Here is a 15,348-nt window from a genome sequence, read left to right on the forward strand (position 1 = left end):
ACTATAACCCAGGCTTTTCACTTCCAGAGGTTCTGAAAGCTTCTAAAGCTTGGTGGTGCAACATATTTAGTTCTTTTGTATATGACTTTCTGGCTGTTCCATACATATATCATCCATAGTTTGGATCTAATTAAGGATTGGTGTAGTTTTAGTAGTGTAGTTTTGTCAGCACCCTAGTCAGTGTATACTAACACTAATTAGTTGTATGATTTTATGGCATTTTGTTTTAAAGTATTTAACGTGTGGTATGAATGTCAATTTCCTATCGTACATGTTGGTCAACTGGGATATTATTGTTGCCAAGTTTAAAGTTCAGGCCATGCTGGATCTTTGAGTTTATAGACATGTAGATATTTTGTTCTGTTCTTCGAGAATTTAAATCATTTTTTATGTCCCATTTCATTTTATTGAGACAAAAGGAAAGTTTGCATTTGGCTATGGCTATGTATTTTGATTGATAGCATATAAATAAATCCTCTATGTATAGTCAATCTCTATATGTTTTTAATATATTTTATATTGAAACGGTCGACGGATAGGATGCTTTCATGGGTTGCACCCATTTCTTGTTCTTTGGAGGCTGAAAAATTTAAGTTGTTGATAAACTCTGGCATTCTTCCTTTCAGTCATAGTTTGTGTTGATATCTCTTAATGCCATACTTTCAGGTAGTTTTGTATGTTTTTTTCTCGATGTTAAAAAAGATTGCTTTTAGGTGTTCCAATTGATAAATGCATTGCATCCCTTATGAAGGTTTCAAATATAGTTAGGTTTTCAACAGGATTTTGTTTTTTTGTTTTTTTTAAGGTCTCACACAAGCAATTAGTGAGGATAATAACACTGCAACAAATTTCAGGTTAAAAAAAAAATTTAAAAAAAGAGTACATGCCACATAATATCTGTTTCAGTGTAAGAAAAATATCCTGATTGTAAATCTGACATTTATTCCTCTAGATTATGCATCGTTTTCATGTACTAGAAATCATATTTCATTATCATTGGTTACGAATGAAAACAGAATTGTCAGTTAAAACATTTGTCAACTTCACTCTCTTATGTTGAATGTCATAAAATCTGTTTCGGTGTAAGAAAAATATTATTGGTTAGGAATGTAAAAAACAGAATTGTCAGTTAAAAAGACATTTGTCAACTTCACCCTCGTGAAGAGGGTTATCCTCCCTTTTTATATTCCAGCAGTAGTTTGCCAACATGCCAGAGTTCCATTTTCCTTTAAAACGTTTCTCCATCACTGAAACATGCTGAAAATTTTGTAAAAAAACTGTACCTAATTCCACAAGAAAGTAGATTTTCCATGCCATTGTACATATAAAAATGGCCACAGATGTCCTGTACTTTTTTTTGTGTTGCACAATATTATTGGATCTGCTTCTTTTTTTTTTTTTAGGGGGGGGGGGGGGTCACTAAAGCTGGATTCCAGTTTTTTTTTTTTGAATACTGCTATTTGTCCATATTTCATATTTTTGTAGCAAGTAGTTTAGAGATGGTTTTGGTAGTTTTTGTTTTTAAGAAATCAGTAACAGATTTCATCAAGGTCAACTATTGTATCGTGAGATTTGTCTTGCTTCTTTTAATTCTGCTCTATTGAATGGTTGGTTGTACTTCATTTGATTTAAAGCTAATTTTTTTTTTTATTTTTCTTCATTTTGCTTTAAGATTCAAAATTGTTTTTTTTTCTGATTAGAAATTTATAGAAAATGGTTCTGTTAGTTTGCAATGTTTTCCTTGGCAGAGATCTTCATGTTATTGCATCCAAGGTGTTTAACCAGTTCCTTGTTCTATTTTCCTGGTTAACACCCATCAACGTTTGATTTTAGCGTTTTAATTCTTTGATACTTTTGCTCTGCTGTTTTTGTATTAGGTACAAATTTTCTTTTGTTGGGTTATTTAAAAATTTTTTTTAGTTAGCACATCTTATTCTCTCTCACAGATTTTTGGCATTCTTTTTGAACCATGGTTTGTTGTATTTTGAAGTACAGCTTTTTGCAATGGAAAGTAGGGTATTGCCGAAATGTTCTGGTATTAGTTTGTCTTGGTATGCATTCTCAAATTTTTCCCAATTTGCTTTTTGTAAATTCCAGTAGGGTATTTTGTCATCTAAGCAAGTCCTTGATTTCTAGTATAATAGAGAAATGGTCACTTCTGCATATGTTGTAACTTCTTCGACTATAATCCATGTATACGGTTGGAGGTTGCATGCTGTTTATTACTAATCACTGTTGCTGAGTGGAGGCAGGTCTTCTTTATTATTGAGTAAACATAACCGAGTTTGGCTAATTATTTTTTTTTTTTTTCCTCGCTGATTTGGAAATTATTTTACTGCTCCATAGTTTATAATTGTTAAACTCTTCCATTAATATGAAAGGCTTTGGTAGTTGTTGAATCAAATCAGTTTTATTTCATCCATTGTTTTATTGGATGGTATATAAAGTGAGGCATAAACTTATTACTTTATGCAGTGTCGCAATTATTGCAACTGTTTGCATATTTGTTTTTAAATTTACTTTGCAGTGTGGAATATTTTTTTAATGAAAAGTAATGATCCAATGTTTTTTATTTATGTAGGTATTATGAGTAATGTTTTATATTTATGTGTTATTCTCTTTTAGGTGACATTTTTATAGGCAGATTATTGCAAGGCAGAAAGTTTCTTCAAGATTAATTTTTGTGCCTCATGTTTCACTGTAGAATCTTGTTTGCCACGATTTATACTTTTCTTGATTTAAATTGGTGTTACCGTCAACATCCACGGATTCAGAAGCTTGTTTATTATTTTTTTTTTTAGTGATGTGTTTTTATTTCGTTTTTTTTTTTTTTAATACTGCTATTTCATCCCAAACAAGGCGCAGTACTACTTTGACATAAGGGGCTTCTATTTGGGACCAAATCTATAGGGACACTATGTAGGAAGTTGAGCAGCAAGATCTCCACATTACACTTAAACTTCAGCATTTCAGTACAGTCAGGAAATTTCAAAGTCTAGCAGTCCGAGGGAAGAAACTATTAAAGTAGAAGGCTTTTCAACATATCAGGATTTTTGGTTCTTGTTTTGTGAGGATTTTTATTTTTTTTTTATTACATTTTCACCCCAAACAAGGCACATTGCCACTTTGGTGTAGGGGGCTACTATCAGGGGAAACAACTACTGGGGTACTATGTACGGATTTGGGCAGCAAGATGTTGGTTCACGTTGCACTTGAACTTCTGCATGTCAGTATAGTTGAGGAAACAGGGACCTGTAATGGAATTCCAAAGTGTAGCAGTTCTGGGGAAGAAACTACCGGAGTAGAAAGATCTTTTGATTCCGGATGTCCCAGGGATTTATAGTGGTTCTATTTTTGTATAGTCTTATGTTTTGATTGTTTAATAGACATCCAAGTCTTTAGTGAACCAATGATTCCAGTAGGTGTTCATATTAAGGGCATTCATGATTGTAGGTTTCATTTTGTTTATAAATTGTTGCCAGTCATTTGGACCCAGGTTCATTAATTTTTAATGAGTATTAAATTCATAAATTTCTGTAGTTTTTTTTGTTTTAGTAATTTGTGCATAATTTCTCCCTCATGTAACGTTTTGTTTTATTATTTTTTTTTTTTTTTTCCTACATTACAGATCCCTGCATAGGCTGGGTGGTTCACTCCAGTTTGTACATCTTTGTGCATTTGTTTGTAGTTTGGTCAGGGTCGTTCCGAGTACATTTACCACCTTCAAAATGTCCAAATTTTTTGCATTTCTGACATTAAAGGGAATTTAGTATTAAAAACAAAAAAAACAAAAACAAAACATTTTCAATTGAATGAAAAATTGTTTTTTTTTATGGAAGGAGACTTTTGGCGTGTTAAAGGTTATGATCTAAGTTTTTGTTAGTATAAAGTTTCCATTCTTTTTAATAGACAATTTTGCCATCTTATTAAACCCTGAGATTTTTATTATTTTTATTTCATCAATTGTGCAGCTGGAAAGATTTTTGCTTTTGATTACACCTTTTGATGTATTCATTTTTCCATCTGAGTGGGGGTTTTTTTTTTTTTTTTAGGAATTTGATATTTTTAATATCAGCATATCTTTTTTCTACTTCAATTAACATCATTTCATTTTGTAAATTTTGAACTGTTTTAGGTGTTGTTATCATAGAAATTACCTTTTGCATTAAAAAAATGCAGATAGTTTCTTGCCTCCAGAATGATAAATCTCAGAAACTTTATTTTCAGTGTCCAAATTGGACTGTGTGTCATCTCTTGGTTGATTTAGTGGCCATTAAAATAATTGTACGATTTCATTGTTCCGTTCTCTACCCGCCATGAAGTCCAATTTAATAGAAAATTGGAGGAAAATCCACACGTCCTTATTAAGATACACAGATATGGTATACTTGCATTTCAAGAGGTCTACAAGCACTTGTTCTACCTCCTTGTTTCAAAGAAAATAGTAAAAGAGACAAGGGGAGTACAACAATGCCAAAGACACTTTCCTTTGAACTAATCGATCTTAGAACTGCCACCTTCTAATTCAGATGTCTGGAGAACATTGTGGTACCTGTGCGTTTTTGAAAATGTTGATCTTGTTTTCTGAATTTGTGCTTGTCATGAGACTATTGATCGGATTGTTGGTCTAGACTAGATAAGATCCAAGATGATATGTTGCAAGGCCATGTTGTCTTTGTATCTTTGTCAGTGTCTGCTCAACCACCAGGATCTTACCCACAAAACTGATAACCGCCAACAGGTGTAGGGAGGCAGCATATCTATTGACTAGGCCAGAAAAGGATGGGGGAGAGAAAAAGGAGAGGAAAATTGTTTTTGTAGAACATGGAGTTTTGCAAAAGGAAAGGAAAAATAGCATTAATTTTTGGTACATTCAAATTAATAAGCTGATATTTTCAGACAACCTGATCTAGTATCACCAGAAAATATTTCTAAATCTCTAAGTGCACCTCTAAAAATGTTTTGGAGCAGATTTCATCAGGAGGGGGGGGGGGGTTAGCCATAATTTGGAAAGAAAACACCGTAATTTCAATGTTTTCCTCCCCCTCTAAATTTTTTTTTTTTCCCCCCCAAATTAAGGTTTCTGAAGCTTCTTGGGATAGGGAATGCGGCAAGAAACTCAGAGTGGTTTTAATAGTGCTCTGGAGGTATCTTCCATTTTATTTGGATAGTTTCAGTAGCACAAAACGGGAGCAATAAATGTAAGATTAATTTCACATTTGATAAGTGGTATATAGTAATGCAAAAGTGCTCCTGCTCCACATCCTAGATAGAGCAGGTGTTTAAACGCAATGTTGCCCGGGCGAAAGAAGTTCTATCTTTTGTTAATTTTATATTACCCATGATCATGGGCAACACCAGGGAGATCCGTTAGCATTTAATGAACTGGAACAAATATTTTGAGGACATTGCAAAGGCTGCTGCAAAGGTGGGTTCCATCTATCATGCTAGAACACTAATCACACTTGAGAATAGTCCTGTAACTACAAAGCCACCATTTGCCTATGCAAGGAGTATTGTTGCCACAGCTGAGCTGGGCTAGTGCATCTACCGCTTGTCCAAAACAGGTCTCCACTCTCATAGGTCCAGCTTTGTCTCATCACTGCGTATTGTTGCATCTGTGCCCGTTTTATATTTTAATAGAATGTGAGAATGTGCTCTAATGAACTCACACCCCTTCACTGTTGAGGTCCCTAAATGTCATAAGCTGTTTACTCTAATAGTTTCTTCCCTTGAACAGCTAGATTTTGGAAGTCCCTTTCTGCTGCCCTGACTGTACTGATATGCAGAAGTTTAAATGTAACAAATCAACATCTTGTTAATCTTCTCTAAGCATGGTCCCAAATAGTAGCCCCTTACGTTCAATTTGCCTTGTTTGGAGTGACGCGAGTAGAAAAAATAAAACTAAGAACTATTTTGATCTCTGATCAGTTGAGGTTAGAACTACAATATATATATTTTTTTCTTTTGCTGTTTTTAACTTTATCCAAGAAAAGGTTTAGAAACCTTTTATCAAAAAAAAAAAAAAAAAAAAAAAAAAAAAAAACTCCATCAATTCAAGTTATTTTTGTGTATAATATTTTCTTCCCTCAATACAGATCTTTGTTACTGTTTTTCAGGAAAGGGAATTCTAAACAAACGCCACTAAAAGTGTATATTATCACATTTTTAGTATTTACCTTCAACTGTGAAATAAGATTCCATCACATTTTGTGATATTTGTCGTACGATACATTTCTTATTCTTACCCTCTACGAAAAGAAACACGATAAAAAAAAACAACTGACGCAAGAGATCGAGAATTCCTAAATTACCTTCATCCTCTTTGTTTTCTAGCAGGGTTTGATTATTTCGCTGCATTCTAATCTCATCAGGTGTAAAATATCCACCAACAATGACAGAATGACATCTTCCTACAATTGCAGACGGATAAAAGGTTACAGCAAGTAAAGAAGAAAAAAACGTAAAGACCACTTTTCAGTCTCGAGAAAAAAAAAAAGAAAAAAAGACATCTGAGTCTTTAGTGAACCAATGATTGCACAACCCCCAACTGCACCTCCCCGAACTGGTGTTAAATCGAATCTAGTGGCAAGTCTAGGATGACTTGAAACAGTGCCGGGCTAAGCAGAGAGAAAAAAAAAAGTGTTATTTTAGAATTCTTCCTTAGATTCTCAAACTAGTGTAGAACTATGTACAATAGTTTATTCGTAGCTGGAGGGTATATAGATTTATATATCTATGATATTAGCGAGAGTAAATGAATGCAGTAATACCGATAGAAAAATACATAAATAATACGGTATTTATGCAGAACGCGAACCAGGCTATATTTTAGGTAGGATTTTTTTTTTTTTTTAAATTGTGTAATTGTTAGGTGAAAGTACAGAATTTAAAAAAAAAAGTGCTTGTGCATTTATTGAACCGCGTATTTTTAATATTTTCAAGTTCAATTAAAGTTTCACGATGCCTTTATTAAATTGTTAGGTGAAAGTACAGAATAGTTACAAAACGCACCCCTCTCAGCATGTTAATGGCTTAACAAATACCGTTATTTCAGCAGTCAGCACGGTTCACTAAGTGCATGAGTACCAAAAAAGTAATCCCACCATCCCCATGTTAAGGGTGGGTTTCAAAGTAAGATTCCAGCACGGTCTGTATTCTGCACAAGTATCAAAAAAAATACTTTGTCTCCTCACGAGAGCAGAGCTAGACAAGGTCGATTTTTAATGTGGGGAAAATCCATCTCCACAAAAAGTGGACACTTTGGATAGGAACAAAAATAAAAATTGTTTCAGTCTTGAAGGATTTCTTCTCCACTGACCAAGGACAGGAAAGAAGTGTAGCATCAGAACATTAACATTACTACACTGATCTTGGTTCGAAACTTGTGAGAAAAAAATAAGACAAATGTTCAAAAATAAAGATAAATCCACATACTATTTACGGTTGAACTACCGACCGACATTGTTATTAGAGAGCCTTTCTTTGTTAAGCTCAAATCAGTGTATTTGAAATTCTTCGTAATTAAAAAAGGCACTTTATAAATTTCAACACAAGTTTTAGAAATTTTCAATAATAGTTTAACAGGTGTGAAAAAAAAACTTTAAATATCGAGGACAAATTTGTTTTTTATTTAAGATCGTAAACATTTCGGTGACGTGTTCATTTTGAAGATAAAAAGTGCTCATTCGTAAGCATTTCATTTAAATGATATCAAATGAAACGTTAAAAAGAAATTAAATTTAAGCAACAGGTCAACAACAACAACCTGTTCACTTTTTCAGCATGACTAAATTGACTATCAATTTGGTTCAAATTAAATATGACATTCAAATAAACTTTAAAAAATAGTGCAAATACTTGCATAAAGCGTTTAGGGTCATCTAGGGATATTTAAAATAGTTTCCGATTAGAGAACACTTTCTTGCTTTCCTTAAAAGTTTGTGGCATTATATATGTCTACATAAAATAATATTTCTATTTTCAGTATTTATTTCGAAAATATGGCAATCAAGATACAGAATTTTCCGCGTTTCATCCTCGTGAGGATTCGTCAGGCTACATTAATTGCCATATATATATATATATTTTCAAAAGATAAAATAAAAATCTTAGAACTTGAGATATTTAGTCTCATACAACCAAATATATTTCTAGACATCAAAACTAATTTTGTATTTTTCTAATTTAATTTAAGTCTCTTAAGTACCCTCACCGAGTAATTTCCACGTAATTTGCTTGTTTTAACAATGATTGAATCGCCATGTTAATTTCTAGTCCCCCGTCATACAAAATGGGCATTTTGCAATTATAAACGAAAGAAAAAAAAAAAAAATATATATATATATATATATATATATATATATATATATATATATATAAACAAATGTTACTAAAGGAAGGAAGAGTTATCTAGTTGGATAAGTTGTTTTAACGCTTTTTAGTTTGAAACACAATTAGTACGAGTAACAAGGGGGGAAAAAACGACATGAGGTGATCTGGGAAGTTTCGATAATCGTTCAAAACAGAAAATTAAAGTAAATACTAGAAAAACCTACCCAATAAATGTCACAGTGACGTCATCAACGAAGTCTCGGCATTAGTTTTGTTTAAAAGTAAATAAGTCAAATATAGAGACATTTTCAAAAAGATAAATATTTCAAGAATAAGCAAATATCAGAAGACAAGATTCTATCACGAAAATTCTACATCTGCGATACAAAAGAACTAAAATTCATTATTTTAAAAAATCTACCCCCCTCCTCCAATGAATTAAGTTTTATTTTGTTAACGAAAATTTAATCGGATTTTTTGTGCGTATGCACTTATGTTACCGTGCTATTAAAAAAAAAAAAAAAAAGTATTTAAAAAATTCAAGTTTTACGATAGTTATTAAATTGTTAGGTGAAAGTACAGAATAATTACAAACACCCATGTTAAGAATGGCTTTCTGAATAATAGTGTTATTTCAACACGATAACAGATGTATAAGTACTGATTTTTTAGTACTTATGCAGAATACGGACCGTGCTGAAATAACGTTACTTAAAAACCCATTCTTAGCATGGGAGAAGTATTCTGTACTTTCACCTAACAATTTAAAAAGATACCGTAAAAAATAAAATAAATAAATAATAAAATTAATCTGAAAATCCTAACAATATATCAGTCCATATTCTGTACAAGTACCGATTTTTTTTTTTTTCAACTTTTTACGAAGAAAGCAAAAAAAAAAAAACATACGGTGTCGAAACTGAGGGGGGGGAAAATGTATCGTTTCAATATTTAAATTATTAAAATCTCAAATTAAAATTAAAAAAGGCCGAAAAAGTGAATTGAAAATAAAAATTTAAGTTATTTTTTTATTTATTTATGCAGGTTTATATCGGGGGGGGGGTAAAAAAAAAAAAGAATTTTTCAATAATAAATATTATTCAGTGTCATGTTGGTTAACTTGGAAACAAATGGCACAGACTTTATTTTTAGACATAAGGAAGCTATGAACAGCTGATAGATTATAGAACACCATTTTCAGGGAACCAATGCTAAAGAATTCATTGAAGAAACAAAGAGAATAAATAAAAATATACAATTTTGTTGTACAAAAGAATGAAAGAAAAAAAATATATACTAAAAACATTCAAAGTCAGTAAAGTCACCAAGGTGATGTCGATAAAAAAACTGGTTGCATTAAAGATGGTTTTATTTATTTATTTATTTATTCTGGTCTTCCTTTTTTTTTTTTTTTTATAAATTTTATTTTGGAATTTTAAATACTAATATTTCGTATTTCCATTTTGTATTTTTTTTTTAACAGGAGTAAAAATATAAATAGGTCAAGTATAGACTTAAAAATAAACCTAATTTAATTAAGGTTTTATTTATTTATTTTTTTTAAGTCAAAATAAAAATTTACATAATATCAGGTTGATATTACGTTTAAGAAATAGGGAATATTATACAAAAAATATAATCTCCATATTTAATTCCAGTTTTTTCTTTTTAAGAGAATAGAGATGACTATGCATTTCGAAGCAAAACACGTGAAGTTAATGGTTTTACTTTAGAACAAAGACATTAATTACGAGACAAAATAAATATTTCTCAAGGATAAAAGGAAAAATATTAAATTATTTTATGAAATTTAGAATTTCTATACGAATATTTGCCAGGGGAGGGGTATTATAAAACAATATGTCCTTTCTTTCTCCCCCCCCCCCCATATTTGTCTTTCTCTCTCTTTCCTTTTTAAGAGAGAGAGAGAAGGGGAGAAAGTAAAATAGACTCGGGACAACTTCCCCTCAAGAGTTATTTTTCTCTCGCTCGACATCTATTATAAAAAAATAAAATAAAAAAACAACCACTTAGCGAATAAAATATCGAATTAAACGGGTCCTGTTCACCTCTCTTCTCGTTCGAAGATGAACGAAGCAGAGCTCCGGGTCGGACAACGGGCTAGAAATCAAATCAGAACGTTGGGTACAAACACGAAGAAAAAAAAAGCCTCTGTGGGTTTTTCGCGTCAAAATGGCGAACAGATTCGCTTTGGTAGTCGCCCTTCCGAAAAGTTGTACGATGAAAACCTACCTTTTAGGTAATGTTTCTCCCCTAAAAAAGAAAAAAAGCTACCGACAATAATATCCGGTGATGGGCTATTTCTGGTGGCAGGAATGAATAAATAAGAGAAGAAGAATCGATTTTTCTGTTACCTTGGAAGCCTTTTTTTTGTTTTTGTTTTGTTTTTTGTTTTAAAAAAAAATAGTTTCCCTCTCTCTCTTTTTCTTTCTCTTCTCCCTCGGTGTTTGCCTTTCCGACAGCAATGCTTGATTATTTAGGTCATGTGACGTGGTTCGCGACTGTGATTGGCTGAGGAGAAACGAAAATGAGGCTGGCTGGCGCTCTCTCTCTCTCTCCCTCCCTCCCCCCCCTGTCTTTCTGTTTCTCTCTTTTTCATTCATTCATTTTCTTTTTTTAGTGCTCCTCCTTCCCTGTCTATGAGCATCTGTATCTCACTACCACCACACCGATCAAATCGCTAACAAAAACACACCAGTAACTTCACACATAATACCCACTCCTGCCATCAATACAATTCTCGGTTCTTATTTAGAATTCAACCTAATTAAAAAAAAAATAAAAAAAGATTATGATATACTTCCCACGGAACGGAAATGTCGTATCCCAAAAATCACATTATTTGATCAAGTAGTTTATTTTGGTAAATTTTTACGACGTCCCCTCCCCCGGCGACAGCGTATTATAAATACCCCAACCTCCACGTGTTAAGAACGGCTTTCGAAATAAACGCCCCCTACATCGAAAACTGTTCTTAACATGAGGAGGTTGGGAGAACGTTTATTCCGAAAGCCGTTCTTAACATGGGGTGGTTGGGGGTGTTTATACTACACTCGGGCAGGTTGTTTTTATAAAGAAAAACATTTTTAAATGATTTAAAGCATTTAATGTGAAATCGGTAACATTACAAAGTTGAACTCGCAAGTTTAAATGTTTGTGGACTTATTTGTCTTTGCTTTATTCATTTATTTTTTTTTCTTCAAGATTGGCGATGATGCGAGATAGTCTCTTTTTGTTTACTCATAAAATTTGATTTTCTTAGTTAAAAAAAAAAATAAAGCATAAAAGTAACTACTTAATCAAATTACGTACTTTTGGGTATAAAACTTGTGCCCCCTCGGCGTACATATCCCCGACAACCCCACTTAGCAACAAAATCACACCTCTTCATTGTTGAGGTTTCTAAATGTCAGAAAGTTGTCTACTGTAATAGTTTTTTTTTCTCCGAATAGCTAACCTATGGAATTCCCTTCCTGCTGCCTGCTTCCTTGACTGTACTGATATGCAGAAGTATAAATGTAATAAACCAACATCTTGTTAATCTTTCCTTAGCCATGTTCCCAAACTTCTTACGCCCAAGTGGCGATATGCTGTGTTAGGGGTGAACGTGAGGGTAAAAAAAAAAAAAAAAAAAAAGAATTACATCTTCGTTTCGTGACGGGTACGTACACCACAAAGACTTTTCTGTGGTTTTGTTTAATTAGGTTGAATTCTAAATAAGGACCAACTTCTCTAATTATAGCCCTCACAATTTTAAATGTATCAGACTTCAATTAATACTATACTAATACCGCTAACAACAACAATGAGCATTTTAAAAATACATTCTAATTCATAATCTATAAATTAAAATTATTTTTCTTTCCTTTTTTGTTACAAGAGCATCAATATTTATCAAGGCCCGAAGGCCACTCGAGGATAAGAGCTAATGAATGTAAAGTGGCAGTTTAGTAATCCTTAATGGTGTAGATTGGGTAGAATTTGAATTATTTAAGGGGACGGCTCAACAAGAACTTGTTTACATTAGACTTGAAGGCTACTATGTTGTATTCAACCAAGAAACAGGACAGTGGAACAGTGTTCCACAGGCGGGCAGTTCTGGGAAAGAAGATTTGTTCATGGAATCTGCGTTTCGATTTAGGTAGAGAAAGAGGGGTGGGAATCGTTGATAGTGATTATAGCTAGTCAAGTGTTTTTTGTGAAAGTTTGACAAAGGGGAATCATAGATTGGAGCTCAGACGAGCACTTGCTATGAAAATAACGATAGAACAGAGACAGGCTCGCAGCGTCTCCTGGCGGAAAAAAATTACAGGGAAGAGAAACAAGCATCACCTACTAGGTTTCGAAGCTGGTTTTGAACTCTATCAAGGCAAGATAAAGAATGCTGAGCAACTCCTGCTCAGATGTGGCAACAGCATTCCATTTTAGGATGTACTTGGCTCTTTCTTATGCAGAAGCAGTGAGGTACCTTCTGGAGCGATAGAATGATCCAATCATTTTTCCAGTGATCTTTTTATTTAAATAATATTGTTCTTATAAATATTTTTTCTTCCTTTCAGTCTTTAGAGACAATGGATATCCCTTGTAAGGCTGCTTGTGTGGGGAGTCCATAGTTAAAAGATGGGGTGGGTGTGCAATCTCCAACCACACCTCTCATGAACCGGCATTGCTTGACTCCAATGGCAAGGAGAAGTCCAGGACAACAGGAAACAATTCCGGGATAAGCAGAGAAAGTCTGCCGATATTTCAGATGTTTTTTTCTTTTCTAGGCTGGTTGCACAACCAAAGCTTGAGAGTCTAGTCTATCCTACAATTTAATCCATAGCCGGGGTGAGGATATATGGATTAATACCTTTTCCAAGGGTATTAATGAATTAGTGTTGTATTTGCATTAATAAAATAATACTTTACTTTTTTGCGACTATCAATAACTTAGTTAGCGTAAACAAATTACTATCATTTGCTATGCTCTATGATTAAAATTTTCTGTTCAGGAATCATATTTTTTTTATTTATATGGAAATTGCTTCAGACAAGACATGAAGTCACTTGATGTAAGGAGCTAAAAAAAGATACTAATTCAAAGTCAAAAAACTTGCCAACGATACGTATTAGATAGATAGATTCCAACCCAGAAAACAGCAATTCTTCCTCCTTTCTCAGAAAACATCATTCATGGAATGTGAGGACTAAAGGACAAAATATGGAAAGCGAATTACGAGGCTGCTGAAAGTAAACCCAAGGTCCACTTTTTATTTTCTCCTTAGTCACAGGTTTTTACGAGTCAGCACTTTAATAGATATAATGCTATAATGGTGGTTTTATTTGTAAAGTGAAAAAAAAAAAAAAAAAAAAGGAAAAGGTACATACATAAAAGTCCGTATTTACTTGCCTCCCAACATCTGCTAAGGTCAGTTTTTAATGTGCAAGAAATGGAGCTCTCCAAATAGGGACAAAAAATCCCATCAATAGAAAATAAATTTCTCTCCCTCTGACCATGAACAGAACAGATACTACATTTTGAAATATTTATTTGCACAGAATATAAAATTACATTATGAACAAATTAGGCACAAGGTCAATCAAAAGTGTGGGGATAACGGGTGTTGTTGGCCATCTTTGGTCTCAAATACTTAAAATTGTCTATTCTACTCTTAACTAGAAATATCTCAGTTACCACAATACCACATTCACTCCAGGGGCTGTCCTACTTAAGATAAACCCAAACTGTTGCCACATCTGGGCAGGAGCTGCTAGAAAGAACTTATCCTACCTTGATAGAGTTCAAAATAGACTTTGTAGCCTAGTAAGGGATGCCCTTTTTTCTTCCCTGAAACCTCTTTCTCACAGAAGAGATGTAGCGAGCCTGTCTCTGCTTTATCATTATTTTCATGGCAAGTTCTTGTCTAAGTTCCAATCCATGCCCCCCCCCAACCAAACTTTCACGAGAAACACTTGTCTATCTGAAAACATTATAAATAGTTTCCCCGCTCTTTATCTGTGCCTAAACCTAAACGTAGATTCAATGAACAAAGTTTCTTCCTTAGAACTACATGCCTGTGGAACTGCCGTCCGTTTGCCTGCTTTCCAGGCACAATCACTTATCAAGACCTAGAGACCACTCGAGGATAAGGGTTAAAGAGTGTACAGTAGTCAATTGGGCAAAATAGTAATCGTTAGTAATGGAAATTCGGTAAATTTGTTAACTTAAGTTAAATGGCTCATCAAGAACTTGTTTACGTTGGACTTGAAGACAACCATATTGTAGTTAGCTGGAAAGCAGGAAAATGGAAGACAACACATAGGCCCGATTTTTTCCTCAGTCAAACATACCAGATCAGGCTGTCTGAAAATACCGGCTTCCTGACCTAAAATTCACCAAACATTGATGCATTTTTTTTTCCTTTCTCTTTGCAAAATTCAATATTGTTCTGCAAAACCAAAAACAAAAACAGCAATTTTCTACTACAAAACAACCAAACCAAATCAAACCAAATCAAACCAAACCAAATCAAACCAAACCAAATCAAACCAAATCAAACCAAACTAAACCAAATCAAACCAAATCAAACCAAACCAAATCAAACCAAATCAAACCAAGCCAAACCATTAAATAACCCAAAAAGGCTTGATATGCCATAAAACAAAACAACCAAACCAAACACCATGAATAAATATTTAACAATATAAAGAACTTGAAGTATAAAAAACTTTTACAAAAATTGGATTCGGTATGAAATAATCAGAAAAGGCTTGATGTGCCATAAAACAAAAAGCAATCACACGAAACGAAACCAAACGCAATCAAACAGTCTTATACAAAGGTAACATCTATATAATGCTCACCTTTCCTCAACCCCTGATGGACTTGGGAGAGATAAATTCAATTCTGAAAACATGCACGTACAATTATAAGCATACACACTCTAACAAAGAGAGAACTTGAATGTCTGCTATGAGGTGTCTTCAATAAGTTTCCAGGTTTTTTTGTAT

General features: G+C 33.4%; 1 protein-coding gene across 7 annotated transcripts in view; it reads right to left on the minus strand.

Annotated features, from left to right (window-relative positions):
• The window catches only part of LOC145280216 (uncharacterized), a 147,548-nt gene that overhangs the window by 67,514 nt on the left and 64,686 nt on the right, over positions 1-15,348 (minus strand). Inside the window, exons 1-2 of one of the 7 annotated variants that reach the window (XM_080131992.1) lie at positions 10,710-10,846; positions 6,315-6,413 (exon numbers count right to left, since the gene is read on the minus strand). The exons of 2 other annotated variants lie outside the window; for them this stretch is intronic. In XM_080131992.1, coding sequence (XP_079988118.1) covers positions 6,315-6,360 — 46 coding nt within the window. In that variant the 5' untranslated portion in view covers positions 6,361-6,413; positions 10,710-10,846. Of the gene's footprint in view, positions 1-6,314; positions 6,414-10,587; positions 10,879-15,348 lie in introns of those variants that run through there. 4 more of the 7 variants (XM_080131993.1, XM_080131995.1, XM_080131997.1 and 1 more) reach the window with 4 other exon arrangements.

The sequence above is a fragment of the Euprymna scolopes genome, chromosome 7 (assembly GCF_053919585.1).
Source record: "Euprymna scolopes isolate OS-2025 chromosome 7, ASM5391958v1, whole genome shotgun sequence".
NCBI lineage: Eukaryota > Metazoa > Mollusca > Cephalopoda > Sepiida > Sepiolidae > Euprymna > Euprymna scolopes.